At 45.0% G+C, this 13109-nt stretch overlaps 1 protein-coding gene across 2 annotated transcripts in view; it reads right to left on the bottom strand.

The window, feature by feature from the left end:
- ZDHHC8 (zDHHC palmitoyltransferase 8) overlaps window positions 1-13109 on the bottom strand; it is a 125485-nt gene that overhangs the window by 26890 nt on the left and 85486 nt on the right. For both annotated transcript variants that reach the window (XR_014559016.1, XM_083717167.1), the window contains exons 3-5: window positions 10868-11025; window positions 2274-2446; window positions 267-369 (exon numbers count right to left, since the gene is read on the bottom strand). Coding sequence is in view for 1 of the 2 variants with exons in the window: in XM_083717167.1 (XP_083573293.1) it covers window positions 267-369; window positions 2274-2446; window positions 10868-11025 (434 nt within the window). In the remaining variant the exon portion in view is untranslated. The remainder of the gene's footprint in view (window positions 1-266; window positions 370-2273; window positions 2447-10867; window positions 11026-13109) is intronic.

Here is a 13109-nt window from a genome sequence, read left to right as displayed (position 1 = left end):
TAAGTGGAAAAAGTCAAATGAAAATGCAGGTTTGTTGCAACAGAGCGCGACAGAGTGTGACTTTAACTGTGCAAACCCAAATTTCCAGAACACAATTGAATCCCTCCCCCAAAATAATGGTAATCTGGATGTGATCTTTAATATTTTCATGTATGCTGCCCGGCTAATGCAGTCTAAGGGCAGGGTATACATTTTTACTACTACTGATAATAATAATAATAATAATAATAATAATAATAATAATAATAATAATAATGCCATCTTACCTGTTCATTAGTAGTGCGTCCCCGGGCCACTAAAACAATATGGAAACCTGTGAGACCAATGACTGGAATAAAGAACAAACCCGCCACACACATGACAGCCATACTGTATGCTTGCATTAAGGAAATTCTCTACTTCAGGGTGAAGAAATGATTGAAGGAGAAGAAAAAATAACCTGGAATATAATCATCCTCCATTTGGGGGCAGGGAAGACCCAGTGAAACTTATTTTCCCCCATTTGTTTGTCCTCTGGCAAATACCATTCGGTGGTATATTGCCTTTGACTACAGAGATTTTACTTAGCTTTCTTCTTCATAATTTATTATTGATAAAAGTGCCTAAAAATACACTAAGAACTTTAGAGGAATAAAAACTATCAGGCCCTGGGCCTGCAGGCTCACAATCTAGAAAACAAGACACAAAAGGGAACAGAATTACCGTATTTTTCGCTCTATAGGACGCACCGGACGATAAGATGCACCAAGTTTGGGGGGGAGGAAACAAGTAGAAAAAATTCTGAACTCCAGAAGCCAGAACAGCAAGAGGCATCTGGCTTCTGGGATAGCCTCTTGCTGTTCTGGCTTTGGGGACAGCCTGTGAAGCCTCCGCAGGGCAGTGGGGTGAAGGCACCCCGCTGCCCTGCAGAAGCTTTGCGCAGTCATCCCCAAGCTAGAACAGCGAGGTGGAGTGCTGCGCAGCACTCCATCTCACTGTTCTGGCTTTGGGGTTAGCTGCACAGCCTGCATTCGCTCCATAAGACGAACACACATTTCCCCTTACTTTTTAGAAGGGAAAAAGTGCGTTCTATAGAGTGAAAAATACGGTAGAAGGAAGACAGGGAAAACTCTGCACTAGCTGGGAGAGAGACTGGTCTGTTTCAAAACAAAACACTAAGCCAAACCATGGCTAAGGGTGAACGATGGAGTGTGCTAATACGTCGAGTGCAACTGCTTTGCAACTCGCCTTGCGCCCAGCTGGAAATATGAGAAACGAACATAGGAAGCTACTTTATATTGGGTCAGACTCCTTGGCCATCTAGTTCAGTATTTCCTACACCGATGGGCAGCAGCGTTTTAGGATTTCAGATGGGAGTTTGGGTCCTTGATGCTGAGGATCGAACCTGGCGCCATTTGCAGGCAGTGTAGGTTTAATAATAATAATAATAATAATAATAATAATAATAATAATAAATTTTATTTATATCCCGCCCTCCCCAGCCGAAGCCAGGCTCAGGGCGGCTAACAACAATAAAATAGTACAACATTCTAAAATCATTTCATTATAAAATTAATTCAAATCAAATTGATGGCAACCATTAGGCTAAAGTTCTTTGAAGATTGCCAAAGGAGGGAGTCAGGCTGCGCCCTGACCAAAGGCCTGGTGGAACAGCTCTGTCTTGCAGGCCCTGAGGAAAAATGTCAAGTCCCGCAGGGCCCTAGTCTCTTGTGACAGAGCGTTCCACCAGATCGGAGCCACAGCCGAAAAAGCCCTGGCTCTGGTTGAGGCCAGCCTAACCTCTCTGTGGCCTGGGACCTTCAGGATGTTTTTATTTGAAGACCGTAAGTTCCTCTGTGGGGCATACCAGGAGAGGCGGTCCCACAGGTACGAGGGCCCTAGGCCGTATAGGGCTTTGAAGGTTAAAACCAGCACCTTAAACCTGATCCTGTACCCCACCGGGAGCCAGTGCAGCTAACATTGGGCCACAGCCTTTCTCCAGCAGAAAAAGAGGAGACCAGGAGGCCTTTTGGACTCTGTAACTCTGCAGCATGCCATGTTGGCTGACAGCTGCGTAAAACATCTGCACCAGGGATGGGTAACCCAGAACCCTCCATGTGCTATTTGGGCTACAGAACTCCCATCGTCCCCAATCACAGGCCATGCAGCTGGGAGAGGTCGTAGAACTACCATGACCGAAGGGCCAGCTGTTTGGGCAGGTCCTAAGAGAGGCCCCATCTGCCCGGTTCCTTCTGCACAGTTCTTGAACATCCCAAACACCGAAGGAAGGATACGTGATGGCTGTGGGCGCCGCCCCCAGCTTCTGCGCATGGTGTAAAACATAGATAAGCCCAAAGCTGAACACTCCAATCATGTGGGCGCTTAAGGACAGCAAGAAAAGGAAAAAATATCGGTAGTTCCTCCGTCCTATGCAGTTATTAACCCAAGGGCAGTGATGGTCAAAATCCTTGCAAAGAAATGAAGAGACACAGCATAATAGACAGTTACGGAAAGAAGCAACGTTATCACAGATACCACCCAAAATTTCCAACTTTGCTTTGCCCGGTATTTAGTTGGCAACAACAAAACCACAGAATCTGGCTGGATTGCACTATTTTGAGAATCTTGAGCTTTTCGTTATTTTTAAACTTGGTCCTAGGCCCCATTGCTTAGAAAAAAGGAATACAGGAAGCTGCCTTGCAGCGAGTCAGACCACTGGTCCATCTAGCTCAGAACTGTCGACACTGACTGGCAGTAACTTTCCTGGGTTTCAGGTAGGTACACCAGGGATTGAACCTGCGACCTTCTGCATGCAAAGCAGATGCTCTACCACTGAACTATGGCCCTTCCTGTCAAAGAGAGACCCAAGGAGAAAGTGGACTTCTATGGAAAGAGAAAATGTGGGTTGATTATATCTGCATCATAGTTTGGTATGTGGCAGGGTAATTACCGTATTTTTCGCTCTATAAGACGCACCAGACCACAAGACGCACCTAGTTTTTGGAGGAGGAAAACAAGAAAGAAAAAATATTCTGAATCTCAGAAGCCAGAACAGCAAGAGGGATCGCTGCACAGTGAAAGCAGTAATTCCTCTTGCTGTTCTGGCTTCTGTGATAGCTGCGCAGCCTGCATTCACTCCATAAGACGCACACACATTTCCCCTTACTTTTTAGGAGGGAAAAGTGAGTCTTATAGAGCGAAAAATAAGGTACCTGATGGCTTCACCCCATGCCCAGGTAGAAGATGAATTCTCTGCCTCCCCACCAACACCACTTTAAGTTAAACTGTGGAAAGCTAAGCTTTCATGCTCACATTTTCCTGAACTGTACATAACTTGGTTTCTAATTTGAACAGTAGAAAGTGTGCTGTAGTGTTGCTTGTCAACAACACTAAGGTGGTGAACAGTAATATAAAAGCAGACTTTTTCAAACTTGGGGCCCCCAAACACTACTGGACTACAACTCCCATCAGCCCCAGACAGCTTAAGTCAATGTCTAGGGATGATGGGATATGCAGTCAAAAAAAACCCTGGCAACCCAAGGTTGGAAGACGCTACTCTAGATATTGCCTCATTCTGGAGCATTGGTGGTGGAGTGGTGGTGGAGATGGCAGTCATCATTCAATATTGTAACCAACTTATTTCTTCTCTCCCTCTATCTCTTAATGGTTGATTAAAAAAATTGCAGCCATCATAGGAACATGGCAGCCTGCACAACTGGTGGCAGCAACTCCTCTCTCCCAGCAATGCCCATGAAAAGTGGCAACTTCTGGGGCATTCTGGGGAAAATAATAATAATAATAATAATAATAATAATAATAATAATAATAATAATAATAATAATTTATTATTTGTATCTTGCCCATCTGTCTGGGTTTCCCCAGCCACTCTAGGTGGCTTCCACAAAGACCAAAAATACACTAAGAAGTCACACATTAAAAATTTCCCTGAATAGGGCTGCCTTAAGATGTCTTCTGAATGTCAGGTCGTTGCTTATCTCTTTGATATCTGATGGGAGGGCGTTCCACAGGGCGGGGAAATAAAGTGGTAGCCATCAGAAGGCACCTGCAAAATTTAGGCCCACTGCCTATCCCCAAATGAGCTGTTGAAAACAAGCCCAATTGTTACTCATGGGATTAGTGTTGAATGTAGGGCCTCATTTGGCTCAATCTTTCATTCATTACCAAACGACTGTGTGCCCCTACTGCAGGGCACTATATTGAGTCGCATGCCCTACCCATTGCCATCCTTTCCAAGACAAGTTTTGTGGGGCGGAGGGAGGTCTACCTGCTCAAGGGCCCGTCAAAAACTGGAGCCAACTGAACGGCAGCATGCAAAATTCAGGCATGTGTGGACAGAACCAATTTATCCCCCGTGCCGCTGGGAATGGAAGCCTAGGCTTGTCTTGTGCAAGTAGAATGGTGGTGGGGACTGGCTGTCTCCAGCATTTGCTATCTCGCCCTGCAGCCTTTAAATTATGCTTTCCATTGGAAGTGATTGTGAAATTTAAAACCTGGATGTGAATGAAACAAATGAATGACAACTCTTGCCTTTTAAAGGGAGCCTCTGGATTGAAGCGCCAATAAAGGCTTCATTGTGACCAAGTCTCCTGGCACCAGCGTAATACATAAGCACATAGGAGTTTCACCTCGCCAAAAAGGGAGGGGGAAATCAATAGACGGCTTGGTCTGATGACAAAGCTTATTGATTCAAGGTTTGTTAATGGCTCTGCTTATTCTCCTCGGTAAGCAATCAAAGCTTAATAATGTAGGAATGCTGTCTGCTACAGCAAACCAGGACGGGAAGTGATGCAAGATGGGTCTGCATTATGTCTCACTTGGAAAACTGGGAGGAAAAAAGGACACCTGGTCTCCTTGTGCTTCCTCGGGGGAAAACTTGTAGGGCAACCTCCCCTAACCTGGATGCCTGCCAGATGTTGTTGGACTACAAGTCCCATCAGTCCCACCCAGCATGGTCAATGTTCAGGGATGATGGGTGTTGTAGTCCAGCACCTGGCCACAGTTTCCCTATCCCTGCCCTCATGGAAGGTTGGCCTCAGTGAGTGCACTTCCACACTGAGCTTCCTGCTTGGATTAGGCCTTTCTCTTGTGCAAATGGCTCTTTCAAATTCTAGTTCAACATCATCTAGTTCAAGGGCAGAGAACGTGATGCCCTCCAGACAGCTCACATCCATTCCAGCCAGCATGGCCTATGTCAGGAATCATGGGAGTTGTAGTCTAACGTCTGGGTCTTGAAACAGGCTGAGTGAACAGGCATTGAATCCAATGCTTTTTGAATCTGGTGTCTTTTCCTGTTGCTGTGCAGGGTGGCAGAAAAAGGTGGGAAATTTTTAAAAGTGCCACATTCAAGCAGAGGCTGGAAAGGAAGTAGATTCTTTCTTTCTTTTTTAATTTGGCACTGTGGCTTATCTATCTATCTATCTATCTATCTATCTATATCTATCTATCTATCATCTATCTACTTATCATCTATAAATCTATCTATCTATCTATCTATCTATCTATCTATCTATCATCTATCTATCTATCTATCTATCTATCTATCTATCTATCTATCATCTATCTATCATCTATCTATCTATTTATCTATCATCTATCTATCATCTATCATCTATCTATCTATATCTATCTATCATCTATCTATCTATCTATCTATCTATCTATCTATCTATCTATTTATAATCTATCTATCATCTATCTATCTACCTATCTACCATCTATCATCTATCTATCATCTATCTATATCTATCATCTATCTATCATCTATCTATCATCTATCTATCTATCTATCTCTATCTATCTATCTATCTATCTATCTATCTATCTATCTATCTATCTATCATCTATCTATCTATCATCTATCTATCTATCTATCTATCTATCTATCTATCTATCTATCTATCTATCTATCTATCATCTAGCTATCATCTATCTATCTATCTATCATCTATCTATCTATCTATCTATCTATCTATCTATCTATCATCTATCTATCATCTATCTATCTCTATCTATCTATCTATCATCTATCTATCTATATCTATCTATCTATCTATCTATCTATCTATCTATCTATCTATCTATCATCTATCTATCTATCTATCTATCTATCTATCTATCTATCTATCATCTAGCTATCAACTAGCTATCTATCATCTATCTATCTATCTATCTATCTATCTATCTATCTATCTATCTATCTATCATCTATCTATCTATCTATCTATCTATCTATCTATCTATCATCTATCTATCTCTATCTATCTATCATCTATCTATCTATATCTATCTATCTATCTATCTATCTATCTATCTATCTATTATCTATCTACCTATCTATCATCTATCTATCTATCTATCTATCTATCTATCTATCTATCATCTATCTATCTATCTATCTATCTATCTATCTATCTATATCTATCATCTATCTCTATCTATCTATCTATCATCTATCTATCTATATCTATCTATCTATCTATCTATCTATCTATCTATCTATCATCTATCTATCATCTATCTGTCTGTCTATCATCTATCTATCTCTATCATCTATCTATCTATCATCTATCAATCTGATTCATATACCACCTTTCTGCCAAGGCACCTAAGGCGGTTTACTAGTTTAAAACATTGAAACAACTGCATTGTCTAATATGTAGAGTGACAGAGTCATCTCAGGCCACTGGGAGCTGATGATGTACGGTATGTCCTCCCTGCTCTGGGGCTCCTCACTTCTGCCTTCCCTGAGGCCACACAGATCAGGATAGCCATATGACATCAGGTGATGGGCAGATGGGTATTCCCTCCCCCCAAAAAACCACCTGGAAGGCTGGAGGTTCTTCACCACTGGACCAGATGATCTCCACATTCCCTTCCATTGTCATTAAGTTCAGCAGGTGTTAAGACTTCAAAAATTCTATGATAATACTTCACTAAATACAATATAATAAAGAATTATCTGGCTCCAATATAGCACAGTATCGACACCTGTTGAACCTTATGAGAATGTTGCTTTCTAAAATGTATAAACTAATATTAGAATGGCATACAAAAGATGAAGAGATTAAATTGGTTAAGATACACTGGGCGAGGGACTTTGGACATAATATACAACTTACAGCATGTGAGAGGTTATGGGACTGGGATTTGAAGTTTACAGCATATTATACTTTACATTTAAATTTACATTGAAATGATATACTGTTGGTACTTCTAGTAAATTAGCTAAAATATATATAACAAGGTCAAATACATACAGTGGTGCCCCGCAAGACGAATGCCTCGCAAGACGGAAAACCCGCAAGAGGAAAGGGTTTTCCGTTTGCGAGTTGCTTCGCAAGACGAATTCCCCTATGGGCTTGCTTCGCAAGAAGAAAGCCCATAGGGAAATCTCCGGGGACCTCTTTTAAATGCTGGTGGTGGGGAGCAAAGACTTTCGCCCACCACCGGCCTTCAGAAGAGGTCCCCCCCCCGCCTGCCTTCCCGGGACAGCGGAGAAGTCCTCCGCTGTCCCGGGGTTTTTTAAAAGGCTGGTGGGCGGCAGCGAAGGCTTCGCTGCCGCCCGCCAGCATTTTAAAATCGCCCCGGGACAGCGGAGAAGTCTCCGCTGTCCCGGGAAGGCAGGCGGGGGGGGACCTCTTCTGAAGGCCGGTGGTGGGCGAAAGTCTTTGCTCCCCCCCGCCTGCCTTCAAAAGCCGTCGGGATAGCGGAGAAACGGCCGAGAAGTCTCCGCTGTCCCGGGGGCTTTTAAAATGCTGGGGGACGGCAGCGAAGGTTTCGCTGCCGCCCGCCAGCATTTTAAAATCGCCCCGGGACAGCGGAGGATTCGCTGCCGCCCGCCAGCATTTTAAGATCGCCCTGGACAGCGGAGAAGTCCTCCGTTGTCCCGGGATTTTTTAAAATGCTGGGGGTGGGAAGAAAAGCCCTTGTCCCCCCCCCAGCCTTCAGAAGAGGTCGGGGGACAGACTGTCCCCGGACCTGGTCTGAAGGTGGTTTCCATAGGAACGCATTGATTGATTTTCAATGCATTCCTATGGGAAACCGTGCTTCGCAAGACGAAAAACTCGCAAGAAGAAAAAACTTGCGGAACGAATTAATTTCGTCTTGCGAGGCACCACTGTACTGGAAATGTAAGGAAAAAGAAGGTACCTTTTATCACATGTGGTGGACTTGTAAAGTAGTAAAAGAATTTTGGGAAACGGTATATAATGAACTAAGGACGCGGGTGGTGCTGTGGGTTAAACCACAGAGCCTAGGGCTTGCCGATCAGAAGGTCAGCGGTTCGAATCCCCGCGATGGGGTGAGCTCCCGTTGCTCAGTCCCTGCTCCTGCCAACCTAGCAGTTCGAAAGCACATCAAAGTGCAAGTAGATAAACAGGTACCGCTCCGGCGGGAAGGTAAATGGCGTTTCCGTGCACTCCGTGCACAGCTCTGGTTTTGCCAGAAGCGGCTTAGTCATGCTGGCCACATGACCCGGAAAAACTGTCTGCGGACAAACATCGGCTCCCTCAGCCAGTAAAGCGAGATGAGCACTGCAACCCCAGAGTCGCTTCGCGACTGGACTTAACTGTCAGGGGTCCTTTACCTTTTTTTATATAATGAACTGGAGAAAAATCTTTAAAATAACCTTTTCTAAAAAAAACCCCAAAGCTTTCCTTCCAGGAACTTTAGGTACCGAAATACCAATGGATCAGAAAAGACTATTTATGTATGCGACCACTGCTGCTCAGATGTTACTTGTCCAGAGATGGAAAGAAGGCATAGTCCCTACCAGGGAAGAATGGCAAATTAAACTGATGAAATATGCCAAAATGACTGGAAGAATTAGAAATAAGGAAGACACAAATTTTAATAAGGAATGGGGAAAGCATATACCCGTATTTTTCGCACCATAGGACACACCGGACAATAGGACGCACCTTGTTTTAGAGGGGGGAGAACAAGGGGAAAAAATTCTTCCGCTCTCTGCCCAGCGCCCCTTCAGCGAAGCGGCAGGAAGCGCTGCGCAGAGAGTGGGAGAATTTTTCCCCTCTTGTTTTCCCACTCTAAAACAAGGTGCCGTTTAAGGTGCGTTCAGGCGGCTACCTTGGAAGCCTGGAGAGCGAGAGGGGTCGGTGCGCACCGACCCCTCTCGCTCTCCAGGCATCAGGTTCCTTTCGACCTGCTCTTTGGGGCTGGCGGGGGGAAGCCCACCACCAGCCCCAAAGAGCAGGTCAGGGAGCAGCGGAGAGGCTGCTGCCATAGTCACGCGTCACTTCTCCAGCTGGGAGAGGATCGCAGGGCTATGGCTTCTTTAGCCCCATGTGCGCTCTCCAGGCTGGAGAGGTGGCACGCGGCTATAGAGGCTCCTGCCATTGCCGCACGTTACCTCTCCAGCCGGGAGAGGGTCGCGGGGCTATGGCGTCTTCGCTCCATAGGACGCACACACATTTCCCCTTCATTTTTGAAGGAGAAAAAGTGCGTCCTATAGAGCGAAAAATACAGTAATTTATCATTGTAAGCAATTAATATTATTAATAGGATTGGAATTAAACTTGTAGTTTAATGTTGACCTATGGTTGTAAAGGAGATTTAACAGACTGGGATTAATAGAGAGGTTGCAGGAGGAAAAAAGTTAACATAAGGACCCACAAAGGGGAGGAGGGAAGTTCAGGAGAATCTATGGAATTCTCTTTTTATTTTGGTTGTTTGATAATTGTTTGTAAATTTCAAAATTAAGAAGATTTTATTTTTTTAAAAAGAGAATGTTGAAACCCGCTTAAAGGTTTGTTAGGGTTGTTTTTTTTTTTTTAATTGCTGTTAGAATTAAAATCCTGCTCTTATTTCTCAGAGAATGAATTCTGCTCTGTTAGTTTTCATTGCGACCGATCTGGTGATTACAGTCAGAATGCTTTACAATTGACTGTGGCTGCCTTTGACACCTCGCTTAATGAGTTTCTGCTTATTACAACTGATTAGATTTCCCCCTCCCTTTTTAATTACACAGTTGACTACTTTTAAACATTGTGTTAAAGACTTAAGACTTACTCTTGCTTTCTTAGAAGTAAGTCCTATTGAGTTCAATGGGGTTAGCACCACAACTTTAGTCAACCTGCTGATGGAAAGAAATGGCCTCACAACAGAAATGACCCCGAATAATTTTGGTATGGAGGACAGCCACACATTGCCTGACAGTAGCATCCTAGAGTCACAGTTCTCTAGTTTACAAACAATACGTCCTTGTCTCTTTGGTTGCATTCTTCACCAGATCAGGCTAGAAATCTCCACTATACTTTGCTATTAGGGGGCTGAAGCTAAAAAAGAAAAGAAAAAAGTAACAGTCCTGACCTCACCAAAAAAAGTCAATGGCTGAAAAAGTATATTGAATCCAGGGATTCAAGCTCAATGCTGTTGAGCCAAATATTCATGCTAAATACTACCACCATACATTTTTATATCAATGCAGGATCCCAGGATGGTATGCAATGTTAAAAAACAAACAAAAGCAAAATTAAACTAGTTAAAACTAAGCTATGGTTTCCCTCTCCGCAAAATGCTCAAGGATACGGTCAAACCTTGGTTCTCGAACGGCTCCATTTTTGAACGTTTCAGCTCCCGAACGCCAAAACGCGGAAGTAAATGCTCCAATTTTTGAATGTTTTTGGGAACCCAAGCGTCTGCCACGGATTCCGCTTGAGTGCAAGAAGCTCTTGCAACCAATCGGAAGCCACGGCTTAGTTGTCGAACGTTTCGGATGTTGAACGGTCTTCTGGAACGGGTTATGTTCAACAACCAAGGTTTGACTGTACTGGGGAGTCATATTTTGTTATGGCTCCACCACGGAGCTAGAGTCTCTTCCCCCAAAGTGGGCAGGGGGCCCTTGTCCTACCTCAACACAATTGTCACAGACGCTGCAATGGGAACAGCGCGGAGGGCGGTAGAAATGGCAGGTGGCGCACCACTTCATCCGAACTTGGATCCCTTTAATCTCCACGTTCTTGTAGAGCGGAGCTCGGAAGTCATCGTCTTTATCCTCGTCTTCGTCTGCTGCTCAAAGGTTTCAACCCCGTCCCCGGGAAAGGAGGAGAAAACATATGGTTAGATGGAGGCAGAAGATGGTTAGCGCCAAACCGCTAAGAGCACAGCACAACGTAATACAGAGCAACACAATGGGAATCTGCCTGGTACCAAGTCAGACTATTGGAGCATCTAGATCAGTACTTCCTACACTGCCACTGTTGGGTTTTCCAGCAGAGTTCTCTTCCAGCCCCAGCTGGAGATGCCAGGGACTGAAACTTGGACCTTCTGCATGCAAATAAGCTGCTCTAGCGCAGCTCTGGCCCTTCACCACTGTCTAGGCAAGAGGATGCAGTCACTGAACTATAGCCCTACCAGTGAGAGCCAGTGTGGTGTAGTGGTTAAGAGGGGTAGTCTCGTAATCTGGGGAACCGGGTTCGTGTCTCCACTCCTCCACATGCAGCTGCTAGGTGACCTTGGGCCAGTCACACTTCTTTGAAGTCTCTCAGTCCCGCCCACCTCACAGAGTGTTTGTTGTGGGGGAGGAAGGGAAAGGAGAATGTTAGCTGCTTTGAGACTCCTTAAAGGGAGTGAAAGGCGGGATATCAAATCCAAACTCTTCTTCTTCTCTACCAGTGACACACAGCTGGAACGGGGAAGAGAGGAAAGTCCCCGGGCGCGCCAGCCTTAAATGTGTTAGGCCACACCTCCCCGGCCCTCTGATTGGCTGGCCGGGGCGGTGACGTGCCCGAGGATTCTCCTGCTCTCGCGGGGGCTGTGAGCCAGCCCCCGCGTGCGTGGGGAGGGGGTGGGCCCGCAACCCCACCTTCTCTCCAGCTCGGAAGTGGCTTTGTCGAATGGCTTGGCTCCCGAACAAATCGGCTCCCGAACGCCACAAACCCTGGAGTAAGTGTTCTGGTTTGTGAATGTTTTTTGGAAGCCGAACTTTCAACGCAGCTTCTGCAGCTTCCCATTGGCTGCAGGAAGCTCCTGCAGCCAATCGGAAGCTGCATCTTGGTTTTCGAACAGTTCCGGGGGGCGAACGGACTCCTGGAACAGATTAACTATGACAACCAAGGTAGTCTGATCATTGGGAACAGAGGGAATGATACATTAAACTCATGTCTAAACTGTACAGTCACATTCACACCACGTATTTCAAGCACATGGCTTTGCCCAAATAATCCTGGGATCCTGTAGTTTGTTAAGGCTGCTTCTGTTGCCAGGATTCTTTGGGGGGAAGTCATGTGCTTTAAATCTAAGGTGTGGAAGTGCAAATAAATAAATAAAAACCCCAGCACATTAAAAATCAGAATATCAAGGGAGAAGGCTAGGCTAACATAACCCTTCTTCCTCACATCCCGTTTTATATATTCAGTGTTTTCTGCTCTTAAAAATACATATTCCATGGAGTGCCCACCTGCAGAATAAATTTACCTCCCTCGTCTACCATTTGTGACAGGCTTGGCGTCACTAGGAAATCTCAGCAGAGGTAACGCATTGAATAAAACCTAAACCCCAGAAAAACAAACATCAGCAGCGATTGCACTAAAGGCTCCTGAGAAGGCAGGAACAAGCCGCTAGTTTCATGACTTAAAAGGACAGACACTTCAAAAGAAAGAGGCTAAGCTATCCAGACAAGAATCTGCATAGTGTTTACCAGCACATCTCCCATCAAACGTGATAAAAGCTGGCATGTTGCATGAGTTGAAGCCAGACACACACGCGAACACACACACCTGACAAGAGCATTTGTCGCTGTTCACAACAGCAATCCGTTGCAAATAAACAATGAACGTTCCTATTTGGGATACGGGTGACTAACACATCTAAATAACAACAACAACAATTCCAATATACCAGAGATGGGGAATCTGTGCACTTCTAGATGTTAAAGGTAAAGGTAAAGGTACCCCTGCCCGTACGGGCCAGTCTTGACAGACTCTGGGGTTGTGCGCCCATCTCACTTAAGAGGCCAGGGGCCAGCGCTGTCCGGAGACACTTCCGGGTCACGTGGCCAGCGTGACAAAGCTGCATCTGGCGAGCCAGAGCTGCACACGGAAACGCCGTTTACCTTCCCGCCGGTAAGCGGTCCCTATTTATCTACTTGCACC

This window comes from Podarcis gaigeae, assembly GCF_964106915.1.
Source record: "Podarcis gaigeae genome assembly, chromosome: 16".
NCBI lineage: Eukaryota > Metazoa > Chordata > Lepidosauria > Squamata > Lacertidae > Podarcis > Podarcis gaigeae.
This window is presented reverse-complemented; position numbering and strand designations above follow the sequence as displayed.